The sequence below is a fragment of the Labrus bergylta genome, chromosome 3 (genome assembly GCF_963930695.1).
Source record: "Labrus bergylta chromosome 3, fLabBer1.1, whole genome shotgun sequence".
NCBI classification, from domain to species: Eukaryota; Metazoa; Chordata; class Actinopteri; order Labriformes; family Labridae; genus Labrus; species Labrus bergylta.
The window spans coordinates 20,511,791-20,534,457 of record NC_089197.1 but is presented as its reverse complement, the minus strand read 5'-3'; the positions used below and the strand labels follow the sequence as shown (position 1 = coordinate 20,534,457).

Here is a 22,667-nt window from a genome sequence, read left to right as displayed (position 1 = left end):
GTTGGCTAAATTTTTTCACAACAGAGGTTTCCGCTTGACCTGGATCACCAAAAAAGACGAACACAGCATCCGAAGAGAAGCAAACTGCACCTACAAAAAGCAGAGATCAAAGAAAGTTGATCTGCTCAACTGAAGAGGCAGCCAGTAAGAAGATGAACTTTTTATACTTTATAGGAGCAATATGTAACCCTGACACCTAGCGTTTCAAATTTGTACTGCAATGCAAATTCAAAACACTGGAGAGAGCTGACTCCCCCTTCCCCCTCCTCCCTAGAGTCAATGAGCACACACGTTGCCATGTCGCCGACATTGGAAGCTTCTCTTTTTAGCCAGCTCTGCACCGGTCTTGAAACCTTTCTCACTTCTCTTCATATTTTTAAAAAGCATCTCCAATAGTTTTTCTAGTTGTACCACGTTTCTCGTCCTGGACCCTTATTAGAAAAATGCTGAGGCTTCTCAGGTCATTTTAATTTATCTGAACCAGTTCGCTTGCCCGCTTCCATCGCTGCAACACCTGTTGATTTGCTGTGATACCTGGTCTCATATCTGTCAAACCAAGTGGTGTCCAAAATGGCGCCTGTGGGGTTGCCTTAAGACTGTCTACCTTCTCTTGTCAAAACAAATACAGACAATTCTGTACTGGACCGGAAACTCAGGAGGAGGACATACTGGCTGCTGCACTGCTGTCAGAGAAGCCAGCACTTCAACAGCATGTTTCCTTAATGTCTGATGATGTAGTAAGGTCATTTTATTATTTGATTCAGTAGATATCTTACACTGGTCTTTTAAAAGACTGTTTGCTTTGTGTTCTGTTTGGACTTTGATAGTGTGTTTCTTTATTTTTTATAAACTGCTGTCTAACATTAGTCCAAAATGCTGCTGTTTGTCTTTTAACAGCTACTCATAAGCCTGGCCCTGAACACATTACCCCGACCCTGGCCTCCCTCCACTGGCTCCCTGTTCGTTTGAGAATTGATTTTAAGATTAAATTGTTTATCTTTAAATGGCTGTACATCTCTAACCTCTACCAAGTTTACATTTAATTGAGGTCTAGTATGTGCCCTGCTGATCAATTTTTCTTGTTGTCCCTAAAACCAAGGGGGACTGTGCTTATTCAGCAGTGGCCTTTAAAGTAACAAAATATAGGAATTTGGTTTGGTGCGCTTTGGCCATTGACCGTCTCTGAGTGAAGCTGCAATGTCCTAAAACACACACAACGCCTCCCACTCAGAAGATGCAAAGCTGGCAAAGATGTGTGAGAAGCCAAAGAATCAAGGAACTGTAATATTAGATTTAGCGCAAATACATTTGCAAGGCGAGAATGTTTGTGTGTGTATTCAACTGTCTCGATCCACTGTCCTGTCTCTATCCACTGTCCTGTCTCTACAATAAAGGCACAAAAGCCCAAAATTGAATCTTTGAAAAAAACCCTTAATAAACAAATAAGATTCCTTAACATCTAGTTTTAAGCAGCTGAACAAAACACTAACTTAATAATATAGTACATTTTTAAAGTTTGAGTTGATCAGAAAATTGTGAATGGGAACAGGGATGATGAGAGAGAGTGAGTCAAGAAAATGGAGAAGTGGCCTGTAGACCCAAAATAATTCACTCGCAAACACTCAAAAGCAAGAGCCTGATAAAACTACAAAGCTCTCGTGAGTCCTATTCTTGATAACAAGCAAGCCCTTTTACTCTACACTGTAATTGGACTCACTGCAAACAAACAACCAATGGCATCGCCTTTCATTTCTTCATCAAGTACGAGTATGGGGGCGTGTTTATACAAATAAAGCACTGTCATCCATATTTTCAAATGCAATGTTTGTATTCGCATATTTCCAAGGATAGGTCTATGAGGATATGTTTGTATCAGGCATTAAAATGACTCTGTCTACATGTGTACGTCACGATCTGATATATATGTATCAAGGTGAATCTACAGCAGAAAATTACACAAGCCCACAGCACAGGCTGCAGGATGCTGCTGTGAATACTGTTTCAAATACAGTTTTTTTTTTAAGTAGGACTGGTGATGTCTATATGTCCGGGAAGTAAAATATAGAGGATACACTTTTCTTATAAACTAAGTTACACAATAACAGCATTGACAAGCTAAAAGAGCACCACACAAAAAAACAACAACAACGATGCTTGCCTCTCTGATCACATATTTGATTGCCAGGGAAGTAGGGGTACCACTAACATAAAGAGGTACCATCCTGCAAACTCCTCCATTTTTTTATTTACTTGGCCAAGCTATCTATATGAACCAAGGGCGGAGCTGGGTTGTCATGTTGTTGCAGACTTTTTGATCCTAATGCACACCTGCTGCTGAAAGGGTAATTCAACATAAATCAACTTTGATGTGAAGGAGAACCAACAACCTCTCCTGTTTGTAGAAGTCAGCAAAGGCATCGGAGTGGGGAAGCCACAATGTCTGTCATCATTCCAGTCTAATGATTCCTTTCATAGAACTGCCTTCACAAGTCTCAAAACACAGGATTTGTTTTGATGGGAAATGCCATGTTGACAAAAAGATAACCTTTGATGGTGGCATTTGGTTATGATGCATAAAGAAAAACCTTTTATCATAAGACAGTGCAGATCTGAAAATAAAGAAAACACATTTTTTACACGGACAAAAAAATTTATGATTTTTACAAAAAACATCTCGTTATAAATACAAATGAATACATATTTTAATCAAGTACGAGTATGGGGGCGTGTTTATACAAATAAAGCACTGTCATCCATATTTTTTAATAGTAGATATGTATCACTGAGACACTCATAAAGCTTTAGAAAGTTGTCCCACACGAACACCTCCACATCTTAAGACTGCCTTTGCAGCAATTCTGACTTAAAAGCTCATCTTCTCTCTCTCTCTCTCTCGCTCTCTCTCGCTCTCTCTCTCTCATTGAACATAAATAATCAGAGTGCCTCTGGAGGACATTTAAGAGCCTCTACAGGGACTGTGTTGCTGATTGTCCTCTCTCATTTGCATCTTAAACGTAGTGCATTCGTACACTGAAGCAAGATGGAGAATAAGAAACTATCTATTCAAACTCTACCAAGGCCAACAGCACTGAAAATGTAACCACCATAGCAGAGTCTCTGACTTAGACAGTATCTGGAGGTTGATATGATTCATTGAATGAAACTAATATGATGGACAAATCAATGTAGGGAGTGTAATGACAATACTATGCAAGTGCTTATAAAATGTTTTTTTTTAATTCATAGTGAAGAAGTATGAGTGTGAATCTTGAATTTTGAGCACACACATACACTATCAGCCATTCTTGCATTCAATAATATCAAGCTCCAGACCCTCAATGATTGCCATTACAACACAAAAGTAAACATAATTAGTCATTTAATATATATAAACTAAAGTATACATTATGTGTATTTTTTTATAGTAGTACTACAGTTAAGATTGTTCATGTCTGCCATGATTTCCCTGAGCTCAAGGAGGAGCGATGTGCACACCTGTGCCAGCTACATCAATCAGCCACAGGTGAATCCACTCACCCCAATCAAGACTCCTATAAAGAGGAGGCCCCTTTTTCAAGTTTCTCTTGAGCTGACAAGACCTGAGTCCACCTTTCTTTGTTGAGTGCATCAAAAGAGAGTCATTGGTTTCAGTTAATTAGTTTGGTGAGATTCTGCTGATTAGATTTATTGTGTAACTCAGGATTTATCCTTTGTTTTAAGATAACTCTTGATCATTTAGCTTCTTTAATAATAATTGAGCATAGTTAGCCTGATTTTGTTATTAAGGCAAGCATTCATGTCATTAACCTTCTTTCACTTGTACAGAAACACTATGTAACAAAGTTAAAGGTACCATTGTCAGAATAATAGATCCTTTCAGTGGAATCGTTGTCTCACTGCCTTTGAAGGACAATGTTTACATTCAAATATCTAAATTTATTAAAAATTGACTAAGCCTATGTTTTTTTTGAGTACTTGCATTACCTCAAATATTTCCAACAGTTATAAAACCATAGAAATCTATCATTTTAAAGTTGTAACGGGACTGTTGTTGTGGCAGCGGCCGCCATGACAGGCACGAAATGTTAGTCTTTGTCAAGGAAACACCGGATGTTACGTCAAAGACCGTTGTGGAAGGAAGTGGGAGCTGCTGCTTTACTGTTGCTGTATTTGCTGCTGTGATAAAAATGTCATGTAAATAATACTTGGATACATCGTCAGTAAACATATTCTCTTTCTCAGGTCGGTTTCGCCCGTTCGTATTGACTACTATCAACACAGAGGTCATTTTCACTGGTGGGTAGCAGAGAGAATCACTCCCATGATTCCCCGCGAGTCTCCTTTTACATACGGTGCGTTTAATTACCATGCCTCATGCCAACTATTGATGTCAAGGAGCTTTAGCCCTCATCACTGAGGTTACACCTAAGTATATCCTTAAAGTGGTATCTTTGTCTCACTGCCTTTAATTACCATGCCTCATGCCAACTAATGATGTCAATGAGCTCTGGCCCTTATCACTTAGGTTACACCTTTAACACTATTGTGGAGCAACATTGAGTCTAAGACAAATTTGGACATTAAGTTCATCACATGGCATCACAGGGAGCTGGAAAATCTCCAGCCCATCTTTTTTGTTTATTTTTTGTGTTATAACAGTAAAATCCATCTTAATCAAATTTAAATTTGAGCATTTAAAAAAAAAAAAAGATTAGTGTAGATAGCTCCTTCATGTTTACCGTTTTCAAATCTGCTATTAATTTCTGCAGGAGGGAGAGATTCCTTCTAAAGCATTAAAGCTTTTGGGCCTGGTCTCTGGTCAGAAGGGACTGCTGCTTTACCAACGAGACTATCAAAAAAAAAAAACAATACACCGATTTTTTTTATTTTATTTTTTTTAAGCTAAATAGACTTGAAATCATCGCACATTACACTTATGGAGTACTTTCAAGGTTCTATATGTAACTTTTTACATGTATAAATCGTTTTTTATCACCCATTAATAAGCAAACGGTTAACTGATGTGAAAAAGTAGATGTTCACTGTCTATCTGTGTTGCCTGTATAAAAAGTTTCCCCGGGTTGTATTTTCCACGAAACGTTCTCAACGTCCTCCTCAATCCGCTCCGCTTACAGAGATCAACAGTACAAACTCATCACACACTCCCGGTCTTCACCTCCACAGCCAGAGGCCGACTTCCACACACTTCTATCCGCTCTAGGAGCTCTCAAAGGCGGACAAACTCATCACACACTCCTGCTCTCAGCCAGTGCCTGCTGAGACTGTCGTTTGTAGGATGGAGAATGAATACAGACACACAGACTCCTTCACAGACTTTCACATGTGTATGACCACTTACCTCCTCTGTAAACATTGTGTCGGTAAATATCCAGTGTTTCGCTACAAACGCAGTATTTTTGAAAGTTACATATCGCCCCTTTAAGGAAAGAAAATGGGTAAGTAGGAATTTATCGACTATCTGTTCTTAGTTCACTGTTTGTGGTGTTCTCACATTAAAATGGTAGCACTGCCTTTGCCATCAATGATCAGCACAGATCTTGCAAACTGAAACTGATAAAAGTGTGAGTGTGGCTCCTCTCTCTCATCAGGCCCCTCTGATTCACAGCTCACAGTCCACGAGCATCACTACAGTAACAGACAGCAAGTGTTTGCCTCTTTACCTGAAGAGGATGGATTGGACTGATAGGTTTTTTTCTATCCTGCTATGCCACCCACAAAATCTCCCTCTTCACCTGAAAAATCTTTGAGATCACCTCAGTGGATCCTGAGGGACTCATGGTTTATTATCTGTTCACTAATTCCCCTCTATCTGTTGTCTTGCTTTGTTGTTTCAAACTGATGTTCTCAGAAAAACATAATCTCATAAACAACTAATATGCAGGGATGTACATAAGTGGCTAAGCCTTGTTATATTGAGCAAGTCTTCGGGCCTATCTTCTTCAGTTTGCTGTTTTTGCATTGCCCTGCAAATACATGATGTGCATATAATAACTTCCCTTTTCTAAGACATGTTATTGTAACATATATTACCAAGCCACTACTGTACATGCTTGTAAATTATTATTCTCATCATGTATTGTGTTCACTCAGCCTGTGTGTCTTTGCTTACCTTGAATTACTTTAGTTTGGTTGATGTAAAACTACAAAATCTGCATTGAGCTGCAGTACATTACAGTAATTGTAATATTTGAGAACAGAAAGCTGCACCAACACTTACCATCAAAAGGCATTATTCTAGTAAAATATATATATTTGTTGCATTAAATACATTTTTATCACTGTCTGATGGTACATCACAGATTAAAATAAGTGGACAGTCCAAGCGTATAGCATTCACAATGACCAAAAAACATTTCTCAACACAAAATCTGACATATAGTTGTCAATCAATCAGCGTATCCTAATGGAAGCCACAGAGAGGCAAAAAGGTGTCAAACTAGTTTGCTTGTTAGAGATCTTTAAATGCTCATTTTAAAAGCCTCTGAAAACCCAAAACCCCAACAACAGTCTCACTATGTTATTTAGAATTTATGAAAACAAAAATAAGCATCCTAAAAATGTAAGCAATAAATTTCAATCCAAAACTAAAATATTGTTGTTTAAGATTATTTCAACTTCACACATTAAGAGTCGTGCACAGTAATCCTTGGGTATAAAAATTACAATTACAAAAAGTACACAATTCAGCGAATCAATCACAGGAAAAGGTATAAGGGATCCCGAACAGTTTGTTTCAGCCACATGTACGAAATCTGGCAGGCATGTGTATCATGTCAAAATCTACAAAAAGGTTCCACATGCTCAAACTCTGAACTCAACAGAAAGTCCTCTGTTTTGAAATGCCTGCGTTTCTTTGCCAATTTCGAGGGTTCATACTTGGATGTACTTCTCCCGGGGCATAAATCTGATCATGTTCTTATTTGGTGTACAGCTTGGTGACAAGGAGACCTTGATGATGAAAAGGGTATCAAACTCATTTACAAGCACAAACAGCGTGGCTGTGACAAAGTGTCATTTCAGGCACTTTGTTACTGCTCCATGTAAAATCAGAGTGGACGAAACCTTAATGGCTCTGTTTGCAACTCCTCCTTTTTCTATCTGTGGTTTCTACAGAAACAGATGGACAGTGACTAAGCTATGAGCTGCATAGTAACAGCAGTGCAGCAGGATGGTTGTGAGATGGAGAGTAAGGAGCTCTGATGAATAAGACATGACAGTCTTGGTGAAATACATTGCTGTTGTTAGAGTTCACTTTAAGATAGTACACTGAGTCAGAATAATTGACCATGTTTTAAAAAAAGTGTCAAACAGTAAAGGATTCTGCCTCCAGTAGCAATCGTAGTCCTCATCAGTTCTTGTGGATTGTGAATTTAAGAGTACTTCCTCTTTATCATGTGACAGTGAAGGTCGACTCTCAGTGGCTCCTAAAAAGACATTTAAAAAAATGTATGAAATCTCCTAAAACTACATGGCAGTTATAAGTGCTAGTGACTTTAAACATGCAGTCCATGTCTGAGTTGAAGTTTGGTTAAGTTAAGAAAAGAAAATGTTTTGGGTTGAAATAAGTATAAATTAGATACACACAGACATATGTGACCTAACTAAAGAACATCACAATATGACCTTTGGGTAAGCTTTGCACAAAACTCAATCAAGATTCTCCTGGATGACAATTTTGTGTTGGTTTCACCATTTCATCAGCATGATGGAGCATTTGTTACCCCCATCGAACCCCCAGTTTTTCGATGTAATACTTTAGGACCGAGCAAAACATCCCTTTAAACTCTAACCGAACTGTGATGATTAACCATTCAACATTTCCTGTCCACTCTCATCTATGTTTATTTTTTTTGACCAGTAGAATTGTGTTTCATTTTTAATGGAAAGATCTTCAGTCATTTAAGAGGACTGATGAATTAAATCTCCACTCTTGTGTTTGGTTGTCTACGGTCTCAAACTAATGTGCATGGCTCTGACTCATTTTCAAAGCCACCCACATTGGCCACTGATTCAATGGATTCCCACTTGAGGAGCTCACAGCACTAAGTGTGTGTGACTTGTAGACAACAAACAGTGTTATATACGCACTCATGGGGAAGGATCTCTTGCCTTTCTCTTTGTCTGCGAGTGTAGAGATTGTATACACATCAACACACTGAAGGTCAACAGTTGCCGTGGTGGGCAGCTCACACCTATATCACAAGCTGAACAGACATAAGCCCACCTCAGATCAACTGAACAGATCTGAAACCAAAGTCACAGATGGCAGCATAAAATAAAGAGACTTTGTGCTTCATTAGGAAATCAATACATAGAAGTATTATTGTCAGGATATAACTCAAGTCTCGGACTCAGTCAGCTGCATCGTCTCCAAACCAACAGAGCCAACATTCAAAGACAATAATAAAGACCTGACAACATGGACACCGAGCAAACAAGGAAAAGCATCCCCACAAATAGGGCCTAGAACTACTTCCACATCAAGTAGAAAAAAATCAAGAAACACTGTAATCACATATATGCACGACCACAATCTTTATAACTAAACAGGTCTTATTCTTTTAAAAGATCTATTTTGACAGGAAAACATTGCAACAGTAGCAAACTTGTAACCTCCCAGCTGCCTTCTTGCAAAAACCTGGTAAGTAGAGGGTCTGTCACAATCCATTTGATTCTCAGAAGCTTAAAATAGTTGAAAATCAGAGTTTAGCCAATCTAATATACATGTATTTCTTCTTGTGTTGTGAAGCATTAAATAGCGGCCCCATTTTTGCCATTAAAGTAAAAATGTTATCTAGTCTTTGTTGTGCTGCAGAAACCAAATCAACAACTGTTCCATGTTGTTAAACAAACAGATAGACATACATGTTAATAACATATGTGCTGGTGGTGGTCTTGTTCTCTTCTTCTTTTATGTGGATACAATTAGATGTTAGATTCTCTGCCGGGCCGGGCTCAGAGGGAATATGCATAAGGGTGGGTAGGGTCGGGCTAGATTTTTTTTGACCTGATCTAAACTCTAGATAAAATAGGCCACTGTGTCTGCTCTTTGCTGCCTATCAGACAGTGAATTGTGAATGTTAATTAACTGAACCTAAGGGTGTTTTCACACCTATAGTGTTAAAATTATACTTTGTTGCATGCAGTATGTAACTTTGGCAGCGGGGCCGAGGTTATCTCACAGAAGTGTGTACGGCTTTGCAGCACTAGTTCACACAGAAGCCTTCAGTTATAACCAAATGACATGCGTACTCGTCACACTTTGCATTGTAAAGGAACTTTCTTTTATTCGTTTGACATTTTGCAATGAACTCTAATATGAAAAGATATTTGCTAAGTAAAAGAAAAAACACTCAGTGGGGAAATTAAAAGTGTACACCTTTTTTTTCTTCTTTTATCCCAGGTTCGGCATGGCCTTCATGAAAGAACACAAAACTCTTGACCCTTTTCTGTCTGACTTCATTTTAGTTCCATCTCTTGTATCATATCATCATCAAGACCAATAATGTACGATGAGAAATTAGGATTAGTTTAACTTAGCTTCCTCTATTTCTATACCTATCATGTGCAGTCGGACTGAGGGAACACAATGTACACAAGGAAATTCAATCGATCCTTTGTCTTTGATTAAAGCATGGAGTCTGTACTGAGCTCTGTAGGCTCTGAATTGTATCTTGTCTGCCCACCTTGGGCTTCCATCTCTAGGATACAGTGTTTACTTAGAGGGTGCCACAACATTGTGATTGCACATGCTATAGGTCCAAGTACAGAAAAAATCCAGCATGATTTTTCTTATCTTTAAGGTATGACTGTTGGACAGCAGACCTAGTCAAATAACATATTTATTTTCAGATTTAAAAAAAAACATTTTGTTTTTTTCAATTCTGCACTACAGTCTATAGTGCAGAAAATATTTTCATTGAAAGTCACAGATGAACCCAAAAATATTTTTATATTACATTTTTTTGGGGTGTCAAAGTTTGAGTTTGTTTTCTGTATTAAATGCAACCAATGAGAGTAACTCTTCTGTAATACAAGAAGAGTAATTGATAGGGACCTACTGCTGAAAAAAACACATTATTATTGTAGACTATTTAGCTGTTATCTCTTACATCTCTTACTCTTGGTCCGATTACTAAAGAAACTTAAATAAAATAACTCTGCTAGTAGGCGATCATAATGTTATGCTCAGTTAGCAGATAAGAGCTTTGTGCATGTTGAACTGTACTAATGCTGCATATATAAACATCTGTCAGCACCACAACAGTTCACAGAGACCTCAAGATTGATAAAAGCCTCCCCTACGTTTACTCCAGAATCTTGGTTGTTGTATATGTTTTGAAAAAAAAAAAAGAAAATAGTCTTTGGCAGCCCTAAGGCAAGTGTAACCCAAGGTTCTGTTTTTGGATACTGAGCACAGATATGAATAAAGTATAAACTTCAATCAAACCACTATACAGCCAATGAGAGGAATTTCAGCTTGGACCAGCGCATCAGGAGTTAGGTTCGCTCAGGAGAAAATGGATACCGACCAGACACAGGTGAAACAAGACACAGACAGGGGATCATTTGAAAGGTAAGTACAATTTAGAACATTTATTCAGTTTTTTTTCCACTTTAGTTGGTTTACCAGTTAGAATACTCCTTTTTTTCCTTTCACAACACAGACAAACATTCAACAATATGATCACAATAAAAACCTTTGTTTTGATGGTTTTTAGGGGTCCTGGTCCTATTACTTAGTTTATGCAACTTAAGCTATACCTATTTGGCAGTTTTAGTCTCCTTTTTAGTTTAAAGCTGTTTACTTTATGGTACTTTTGGTTTTATTATTATGTTTAGACCTTCTTAATACTAGTTTGTTTTGATTAATGTTTTAAATATTATGGGGGTTAGTTGATTTACTATTTTAGATCTTTAATTTTGAAACCTAAATTTGTGCTACAGTGGCATAAAGGAAACTTATCACTGTAACCCCAAATATTTCTAGATCCCCAAATCACAAGATGGACAACAATAATTCAAAAAACAAACAACAAAGATGTACTCGGGTCCTTTATGGTTGTTTAAACCACTTTTTTTGTTTTTCCAATGGGAAAAAGGAAAAGAATGCACTATTAAAGTCTATAGTCCTACCACCAACGTAGATGGGAAAATAAACTGTTCCTTCCTTTCAGGATTCGAAAACGGATGGATGGCTCGCCAGACTGCAAACGACCACAGCACTCCAGGGAGGATGAGCAGGTTGCAGACAAACAGGGATCGTGGAATCTTTCTTCTCCAACTCACAAAAAAAACCCGGCCTTGACAAAAACAGTTAAAAGCCTTTTTTAATGCTTGAACTTTAAATTACACATTAAACATCCACAGCGTTTGTCATCTATGACAAAGAATGAAATACAATGTAAAACACACTGTATGCCACATTCTTCTCAATAAACAAATTAAAAACCAAATCATTTGTAATCTTATTCAGATTAACCTATAAATACAGTTAGCTTGATCATTAGATTACAGCGTTTGTACTCATTCATAACCATATGTAAACAATTCATTTTTCCTGTGATCAGCGCCACTTCAACATACTACAACATCAGGCTACAAACAATAGCAAGTCCACCGCCAAAACCACAGCCCGCACGCAGACTGCAGCTCCAACAATGAGCCTCTCACTGCCTGCCACCTTCGGTCACAACGCATCAAAACCGCTTTGACGAACGTTCAAACAAACTAACAAACTAACAAGCTAACTAGCGGTAGCTAATGTTAGCATTTATTTTGTTCACACACATTACTATCAAGTCTTCAATTAAATTTGACTTACCAAGGGTTAAGTTAAACGAACTGCTCTTAGCTTATAATACACAAAAACAGTATTTATCAAAGCACTTTTCTTATATTAAAGCTGTCGTTTTACAGATAATTGTAGTTTAATTGTCTTACTAATAATAACCGTTTTGTTACAAATTACATCAATTTATTACACTATTTTCAATATTTAAATAATAAAAGTGAGAACCCGGGCCTCCCGCTTGAGACGACAGCCTCTATACATGCGGCGCACGCCCCAACCATTGCGCCACCAGCGCGCCCCACAAGAATGTCTTTTTGTGAATTTTAAATACGTTTCATTCTCAGCATCAATTGCAAGGCCTGAGATGTTTTAGTTTCATTTAGCGACTGAGATTTTGAAAACAGATATAAGAAGAGGAGAAGAACTCTGTCTGAGACGAGTGGCCAATGTCAGATCACTACTGCTCAAAAAGGTGCTACAAACTAATAGAAGGTGTGACAGGCATTGTCAACCCACACAGTCCTTAGGCAAGGTTCAATCAGGCAGAATAAGTGAAACATGAGTGATGGACCACACGGGTGTCATGGATATTGCTTAGGGGCTCAGTAGGTGCTAATGTGCTAACAGACATGTACATCATGTCTATATTTCAGCAAGTGTATACTCATACCCAACTCCAGTGGGATCTGTGCTAGCTCATGTTGTAGGGATGCATTTTCCATTTTCATATATTTTACAGTTAGAGGCAACAGAGAAAACCAGCAAAGCCTGCACAGATCTCACAGAGATGGCCCTTAGGTTAATTCAAACCTTAGTATGACTGAAAATTGCCTTTTTCTTATTTCACAACTGCTCTATACTAAGCAATGGCTTTAGTAACATAGCATGGGAAGACATCTGATAAAACTATGTACAGTAATCGTTACCTATATTTAACCGCTAATGGGAATGTATTTTGTCTGAAAGGAAATGTAACATGCACATCCAATCTTAGTATTGGTTGAATTGAGTTTGTCCACACAAAAGAGAAATCTAATTAGGTTGATTTGATTAAAAAAAAATGTTTTCTGGTGGAAATGTTGAATTTGCCATTAGAGTAAAAGCAAACAACAGGCAACCCTTCTTTAATGAGCAGACCCTGGTGCATCTTACTGCCTTATACTGTTTAGTGGTTACACATTATTTCATACTACTGTGAGAAATCTTAGGCGACTAAGAGCTCACTGGCTCTGGCTGTAATCTCTTGGGATGTCCAAGCACAGATTCAGAATACCAATTATAATGCCTCGGTCAGCATGTACAGTGTTGTCAAGGTAAAACCTCCTCCACTGTGTCTCTGGTGATCCCTAATACAACAACAGTGTATCTCCAACTATCAACTGTATTTCTGGTTCTTGGCTTATATTGACTTGGGAGGAATTGTTTGGCTAATAGTGTTTATTTTATTTTTTTGTTGCTAGTTTTCCTCCAGATATTTGTAAACAGTGCTGTTAACTGGTGAACACAATCATTCTGTGTAGTTCTATGTGTGTTAAATTAACTACCTACATATTTTGACAATATTTCTGATCATGAGGTTTTGTATTTCAACAGGGGCGCTTTTTCTTTGACCCGGGTGGCCAAACTTTTTTCAGAGGTGTTATTAAGTATATGTTAACCATATCTACTTTAACATATAACATTAATGCAACAATATATGTAACTTTTCCACCTTGAAATAATCCTTTCAATTTCAATTTGATAGCAAAATAACTTTCAACAGAGAGAATGGCATACTGTATATCCCATGTCCAAAACACAACCCCGATCTCGTGTTAACTGCAGTATGTAACTTTGGCAGCGGGGCCGAGGTTATCTCACAGAAGTGTGTACGGCTTTACAGCACTAGTTCACACAGAAGCCTTCAGTTATAAAGCAGCCAGTTAACCCGTCTCTGTACGCTTTGATACAGGCTAAGAGGAAGAGGACGGTGACAGATGAAGCAGAGAAGACAATAGAGAGAATGACCAAGCAAGAAACAGATCGTACATCCCTGCAGATATTATACAAAGTAACAGTAATCTGTATTTTTATTGGTGTCATTGTTGTCTCATGTTTAGCAGCGTACAGGGTGCAGAAAGTCTTCTAACCCAAGTTGTGGGTCAGGTTTTCATACAAATAAATAAATAATTTCAACCAGTAGCTATAATAAATAACCCTCAACAATGTAGCCATTTAGCCACAGCACTAGACACTACACATACTCAACATGCAAAGAGTTTACAAACAACGGGCTATAGGCTTGCAGAGTCAATCGACCATTATGTTTAGCGTCTCTCAAAGTCTTTCCAGCTTTACAACCTCTGTCTAAACGCTGTCTAAGAGGCATAGGCGTAATAGCACTATGTCTTACAACAGAGACCTTCGGTGGGCGCCAAAGCACACTAAACCAAATGTTTTCTTATTGTTGCTATAAGGTCTCATACAGTTTTTACATTTCTGTGGGTTCAGTTAGAGTATTAAAGAAAATGTGCTAACACCCAAGAGTTTCGGATTATGGGGCAGCACTTGGGTAGATTTCAGGCAGTCATACCATTCATTCCAGCCCCTGGACAAATCAGACCTCTGAAAAACAATGCTGTAGTCAACCATGACCAATCCTGTCATTCTGAGGCTGGTGTTGTCACCTGGGCTCTCTTAGTTACTCTACCAAAATGTGAGGTCTTGATCACACTGTTCGCGACAATTGGGAGTTAACACCAATTCTCTGGCTAATGACTCCAGCTTTGTTTGAGTAACTTTCACCAGCAATTAGATAATCTTAGAACTGAGCTAATAATGAGGATTTATACAACTCACTCACTAATTCTTTTTTTAAGTGTTAAGTCATAGATAGACAGATAGATAGATAGATAGATAGATAGATAGACAGATAGATAGATAGATAGATAGATAGATAGACAGATAGATAGATAGATAGATAGACAGATAGATAGATAGATAGATAGATAGATAGACAGAAAGATAGATAGATAGATAGACAGATAAATAGATAGATAGATGATAGATAGATAGACAGATAAATAGATAGATAGATAGATATACAGATAAATAGATAGATAGATGATAGATAGATAGACAGATAAATAGATAGATGATAGATAGATAGACAGATAGATAGACAGATAGATAGATAGATAGATAGATAGATAGATAGATCAAATTAGAGAAGAGTAAGTATTAACAAAAATAAAGTATTCTGAAATAAAGAATAGTGGTAGACTACCATAACTAACATCATTGATTAAGTCGTTCTTATGGGGAATGTTTTGGAGACAGCTGTCCTGTGTTGGGGGGGGGGGGGGGGGTGAGTGAATACACCATGGGCATACAGACACAGAGTGAAGTGAACATCCTGTCTGCCAGCAAACCCAGTATGATGCTTAAGCTACTTAATACACTCACATCGCATCCCTCGATTTCCAATCCGCTGCACCTGTCAACTAATTGCGCAGGTTTCCTTCACTACAAGCTTCAGCCTCAACATTCAGCTACAATTTGGCAACGTGGCATTAGAATACAACAGACTACTCAGTTTTAAACGTCCAATAACCATGACGACAAAGCTCGCTTACCTGTCATAACTCCATCTACTGTAAGACATGCTCCTGTTGCTGCTGACTCCCTCCATGTCTCCTCCGGTGAACTTGACTTGATGGCGAGACGGCAAAAACCAAACAGGAACCGCTCCTTCTCGTCTCCTCAAAATGATACACGAACTAAAAGAGTCGTCGTTATCGCTGAATGAGGCTGTGCAGAGCCAGACGCTCTCTCCAATGGGCTATACCACCACTACCGAGAGGGGAGGGCACGCGACCAGTCGGTGCACTGTGCACGCGCGGATGCTGATGTAGCTTGTTTCTTTCACGCGGACCCTAAATGCTGATTAATTTGACAGTCTGTGTCCTCTCGATCAATAGACTTTATCCTGATTAAATAGGCTGTATCAATGCATGAAACTGTCATGTAGCCTATTGGTGGTAACCTATATCATGCTTAGTATAAAAAAAAGCGAACACTGAACATCTTTAATCAGTAACTAACAAATCAATGTTGCAGAAAGCCCCCCCCAGAAAAACAAACACACGAAAAACTGAAAAAAACACATAGATAGACTGCAGCCTGAAATGTATTGTGCACTATCGGAAGTCAATTACCATATCTTACTTCATGCATGTTTAAACAAATCAAGTTTATCGTTTTTACTTGAGGCTCACAAACTGCTAATTGCTATTTGGTTTTTGCATGAAGGTTAAGAAGGCTTCTTCTCTTCACAACCTAGGGTTAGGGTTAGGGCTTAGTGGCTGTGATTCTCTACAAACATTGGAGATTACCCATCATTAGGTGAACCAATCCAGAAAGGGAAGGTATTGATGAGGGGAAAGGTCACGCAGACAGTCCTCATGAGATGCCTTATACTCTTTGAACCCTCAGTGTCTGTGATCTAGAGACTATTCATGTCAACAAATTAAAATGAAAGCCTCTGAAGGATGGATTTCTGACTTCTGCTAGTCTTTATTATATGGTATATAACAGTACCTGTTGGTTTACAAATACTGTTTATGCAGGATGTTACTTTGGGTGAGGAGGCCCTTAGTTATGTTTTTACTGAATGATCAGTCTCAACATCATAGAGATTCAACTGCTATGAAAATGAATAACTCAGGGTCTACTTTCAACAGTTTAATGATGATGAAGTGCACAAATGTGAAAATCTTAGTCATCACATCTCAACCTAACTTGACCCTGGACAATCTATCATTAAAACTCAAAATAAGGGAATATTTTTGGAAGAACCGTCTTTATCCCTTCAGCATAGACCTGTAGAAAATATGACAAGGGGTATTAAAACTAGTTTTTTTGTTTTAATTCAAAATAAATATCTTTATAAATTGAACTTTCTTTCTCCATTATATGTGCAGCTTTTTGTAACGCACAATGGTTTGTGTTTATCACATTTTCTTGGACAAAATAACACTTATTGATTGATTGTGTGGATGCATGTTTTTGGATAGCTTTTACACAGGTTTGTGAATCAGACTTTTTAGATTGTGTGTATTATGTTGTGAAATATATACTTTAGCAAATGTAGCTCCTTGGGGACCAGAGATGTCTAGTTAGTCAGTGCCTACTAGTTACATTGTTGGAATGCAACGTATTTGTATTATTTGGTATCTTTGTTCCCAATGGCTATACTTTGATAGAAATAGAAAAAAAAAAGAAAAAAAACTATAGGCAGTTTGGAGGTCTGACTAAGATGCAAGAAGAGGAAATGCAGACACAATGAATTCGAGGTCCCCCTTCAAATCACAAATCCTTGCATAAGGCTAACGGTCTCTGTGGAAAGTAAAGAAATCCAATAAATTCTTCCAACCATCCATCTATTTGCTGTCCCAATTAATCAACTAGAAGGTCGCAGAGGGCCAAAGGCCGCTGCTGCTGCTCACCAGCATCTTAAACAAAACTAAGTAGAAAACACAGGCATGTAAAGAGATGGTACACAAATCTAATAAAAACACTCAGGTATTTGAAAGTCAATTTTTGTTAATTAATTTTGTTTTTGTTTCTAACACTGGTGTTAACATAAAAAAAATAGCTGGAGCCATACTGTGAACAAATCCTATTTTGACTGTAGTTTTAATTCCCCCAATTTGAGGCTGAGTAAGTTAGGTTCATGTCTGTGCTGTTGATTGAGCATCTAAAAGAAAGATTCTCTACCCCATCTGGCTCAATGACAGATTTTATTTTAGCACCAAAAGCTACACACAGGGCAAAAGACACTGATATGGAAGAAAAAGAAGAAAAAAGACGCATGATTTTGATGTACACTTGGATTTCCAATAAGTTGGGAAATTGGTATATCAAACCTTAGTGATTATGATAGTTCATTTCCAGGTTTTGAAGCTCTATGTCAAGGCAAGAATCCTCTCTAAAACACTAACACCTGACCTAGATATTTTACATTTTGAGCAGGTGATTAACACCTGAAGATACATTTTTTGATGATTAAGCCACAGCAGGGGGGGAAAACATTCTCTGTCACATCTGGGGTTAAAATCCAATTTTGCTAATTTGGGCCAGCGGTCATCTTCAGTTAAACACAATGAAGAGAAGTCAATATTCCTCTTGACATATATACACAGATGTGCTGTGAAGATGTTTTCACTTATACACATATAAAAATACTTGTAAACTAGTTTGATAAGAAAATAATGTATAAAAGTAGAGTAGAAACATTAATCAAGTCCATCATTTGATTTTCTTGTTGTTTATATTACAAGATGAAGATATGAAAAACAAACTGCAGTACTTCATTAGTACGCCTGAACAAAAGTACAGAGGTGGAAAAAGAAGGCAGTACAGTGTTTTTTTGTCTGTGGGGATGAATCTCCACAGGTGGCAGGTCCAGTCAGTTCATGTCCTATAGGAGAGCAACTGTATCACCATGTGCACCTCAATGCTTTCACTCGTCCTGGTTTCCACCTCACTGGGGGTCAAATTATGAAAATTGAGTATTTGAAGATAAAAAGAAAAACATTGACACTGTGTTATTGGAATGATATAACAGTTATTTGATCTATTTTGTAGTCTAAATGTTTGACAGAAAGATGTACGACACTGGAATGATCCTTGATTGCTGCAAATAGATTTCTTTACATCACAAAATTGAATATAGAGCATAAAGTGTTCAGTGTTTTGATCTTAAATCTTGTTATTTTTCAAAGATACACAGTTTGTTACCAATACATTGATCTACTGCTTCTAAGAGATCTGAAAGAATGAACAATGGCAAATTTAGGTGGAAGCGCCAGCCTTGAGGAAAGAATTTCAGACAAATGCACTACTTTCGGTACATTGACGAGTTGGTATTGGATTGGAATCAGTCAATCCATAAAACTTAAAAAAAAATCTAATACAGTAGACAATCCATATTTGGCAATTGAGATGAAAAGCAGAAACCACAGACGAAGTAAAGATTTCAATGCAGAATGCCAAAAAGTTCTATCATTGTAGCTTTAAGGTCTGTCTAGGCTTTATATTTATATACATACTTATATATTCACTTTCATATATGCAAAACCAAAGTCAACCTCACACACTGTACTGTGGTGATTTAATAGTTCATTAGAAATACACTTTGAAAATCACAACAAATGTCACATATGTACAGTAGCAGATTAGCACATGGGGGGTAAAGGTGGATATGGCACAACATACACAAAGCTTCATTAGATAATCTCTCTGCTCTGCTCAGACACTGGAAAACTAAAGAAACGTATTAACATTCTGGATATATAGTTTTCATTCAATCTCGGTAGCAAGTACAAATGTCACTACAAGGCAAGAGAAGTCCTTCAGAGTACAAAACATTAATCGGTCAGGCTGATTTAGAAGGCAATGTTTAGTGTTGGGACTCTCTCATGTGGATTAAATTACTTCTGAAGGTAGAGTGGTGTTAAAATTTGGCATTGTCAGTTGTCCTTAGTGATGTCCTGGGGACAGCACTTCCTGGTCAGAGAATCTCCGAAAAGGCCGTCTGAAGTCATGCACGTGGAGAAAGGCAGCGGTCAGTCATCCTCTGAGGATGTGATGTCAGGCAGAGTGGGCAGCGCGGTACAGAGTAGCTGCATGAGTTACAGTGATAAGGCCGACTCAGACGATCACACAATGGCAGCCGCTCTTGTCTTTCTCTTTTCTCGTAGGCTCTGGCGAGGGTGGACATTCCTGTTCTTGGAATTTCCTGGGGAGTGGGAGAAAGGAAAGTATCATGACACACTTTGCTGTCAACATGTGCAATATGTGCTTTTTCTTTAAAAACACAAATAATAAATGCACAACTATGTTTCTTCAAAATTGTTTGAAAGGAAAACATTTTTTTGCACATTTTGGTTCCACATTTTAGTTTCACATTTCAGAAAGGTTTTGGTTTAATTTACTGAGATTTATTTCTGTGCATTTTCAAACATGATTTAATTTGTTTAAATTAGCAGGTTGCATGAAAAAATGACTTTACTTATATGTACTGATCACTATTTTTGAAATATTCTATTGAAAGCATAATTTTTAATGTAAAAATGTAATCAATAAAAACTTTTCTGCAAATTGCCATGGACAACATATACAAAACCTTCATACTCCTGCAATAGTTTTCATAGCAATCCCTGAACGCAGAGCTTTTTAGCCACGCAGATTTGATTCACTGAAATATCCATACATGTAAAAGATGCATTCAAAAAAACACCTACCTGATTACTCTAACCAGCTCATGGAAAGCCTGGTCTACGTTCATACGGATTTTGGCTGAAGCCTCCATATATGTGACCTTCAGTTGTCTGGCCAGCTGCTGGCCCTCTTCCTGGGTTACCTAAAGAATAATGATGAATCATGTCAATTATCATGTCAATTATTTTCAACCACACATCAAAAAAAAGTACTAGTTGGCATGTATGAACATTAGAGATGCTTAAGTAGAGTAAATATTGTTCTATATGACCACAAAATCATGAATAATATTTATATAAAGCTGGAGTTCGTCAGATAGCGTATACTGTTTGTGTTCATACTCCTCTTCAATCTAACACTTACATACAAACTGTGGCTTTACTGGATTCAGAATAATATGGTACAGAGCCAGACTGCTAATAGAGAACAGCCCATATGTTAAGTCTTCTCATTTAAGGGTCCATGTTGGAAAATATAAAGAAAGGCGGTGTACTCATAGAAGGCACTGGCTGCTCACACTATGGCTCCTATTTGATATTGATTTCAGCTCATATATCAACGAGCTTATTAAAAAATATTAATAACTCTTTTTAAAATAATAATAATACAATGGTTTTATATAGCGCTTTTCTAGATACTCAAAAAACAGTTTGACAAGGAAAAAACAACCAAAAAAAACAAAACACCACATTTTAGATTATCAACTAACAACTATCTAATGTTTACTGTGTTCCCTGCAATAATAAAGACTAACCAGGTTTTCCCCTGAGCGATTCTTTCGTCACTCTGGAACTCTATTCTTTCGTCCCACACAGTATTGTTTAATCAAACAAACAATGAAGAAGTTTTCTACGCAAACTCATTTTCAATTGTATTGTATTGAATCATTTCTTAAGTGTTAACTTTCTACGAAGTCAAATTAGATTGTATGCATCTGGGACGCAGCTGGAGTCTCTCCCTCCACCCTCTCTTTATTTAACAGCTGTGCACATAATTTGGATCTGAATAATGCAAAAAGCAATTAAGTCCGAAGCGTTGCTATATTCTTAATGAAAAGTCCAATTAGCATAAATTAAGAAAATGTGAAGCAAACATTTGAAAAAGGTTGGTCAACAGATAATTCCACTATGTTCTGCAGGCATTGTTACAGGGGGAGATGTACAGTTAAAAAAATCTAAACAATGGGCGTCATCATTAACTACATTAACTAACTGTTATAATATTTTGATGTTTAGGTTTTTATAACACAGAGCCACTCAGGCTTGTTTGGTCATTTGTACTACATAATACAAATTGTATAATGTCTCCATCATCCACATGACTCATATCAACAGAATACATAGTCAACCAACACTCGTGAAATTTTCAGTTATTATCTACATGTGCTGGTACTTCTCCTGCTAAACACAAGGGGGCAGTATGGGTTCAATCAAGGAGGCAATGCGCCTCTGCATACAAACAACCAAGATTCATCATTTCATCACACTCCCTCCTCTCTCCATCCATCCTCCCTTTCTCTTTTATTCTTTCACTAACATCCTCTTGTATCTTAGCAGCTAGCTGCAGCTGCACATGCTCGCTTCCATTTTTTAAATATGCAAATGTGACTCCTCCAGACTGACATATTAATGTAGCTCGTAAGATGATCAAACAAGGGGCCTGTTTTGTCGGTCAGTGCGTTCAGATATGCGCAATCCGTTGGACTTACTTGTCTCTGTAGTTCCAGATCTGCTTTGTTTCCTACGAGGATCATCGGGAATTCATCTCTGTCTTTCACCCGAAGAATTTGTCTTTGGAATTTGTAGATTTCCTCAAAACTGTAAAACAATATCAGGTGGTGTTTAGATTGTGTCAGCACGAACAGGTTACATAATGATTCAATACAGATGCAAACATTTAAAGCAAAGTCAAACAAATCCATGACAATCCAGTTAGAGTCACTACCACTGTGTACAAGAGTTAAGAGTTTAACATGTCAGAAAGGCAAAAGGGAAGAAGTCAGCCACACTATCACAAAAAAAACTAAAAATGTGTTTGTCTGAGGGTCTGTTCCGTGCACTGACCTGACCGTTTGCCCGCTATAATATAAATGCCAAGTGCACTTTTCAACCCAAGAGCAAATAAAAATGTCAATCTGAGGGGGAAAAAAAAGAGACAGAATGCAACCACAACCCAGGACGGCATTCCAGCTACGGGCCCACAGACGGCGTGGTGTGCACATAGTGAATCTGGAACAACTTGACTAATATAAATGGAGGAAGGAAAGACTGTTTACAACGTAAACATTGGGAGGGGGCAGCAGTGGGTGGGGGCAGGGAAAGGCAGCTAGCTGACTTGTTGGGCAGGGACACAAAGAGGACGGGGTGTGACAGACTCAAAAGGTGACTTAAGCCCCAAAACATTGTAGATCAAACATTTTCAAATCCTTAACATCTACTTTTTAACATTTCATGAAATCAAAGACACTTCTTGATATTGTGTATACCCTGCATATTTGGAATTGTAGAAAAATCATCGTTTTTTTCACTAGGTTTGTTTGTAAAACATGCTGTTTATAGTTTCTTAAAAAGCCAACTTTGTTCAATTTATG

The 22,667-nt window shown here is 37.7% G+C and overlaps 1 protein-coding gene across 1 annotated transcript in view; it reads right to left on the bottom strand.

The window, feature by feature from the left end:
* Positions 1-17,578: 17,578 nt before the first annotated feature.
* rras2 (RAS related 2) overlaps positions 17,579-22,667 on the bottom strand; it is a 28,408-nt gene continuing 23,319 nt past the window's right edge. Inside the window, exons 4-6 of the mRNA XM_020632508.3 lie at positions 21,786-21,894; positions 20,101-20,219; positions 17,579-19,595 (exon numbers count right to left, since the gene is read on the bottom strand). Of these exons, the coding sequence (XP_020488164.1) occupies positions 19,508-19,595; positions 20,101-20,219; positions 21,786-21,894 (316 nt within the window). The 3' untranslated portion in view covers positions 17,579-19,507. The remainder of the gene's footprint in view (positions 19,596-20,100; positions 20,220-21,785; positions 21,895-22,667) is intronic.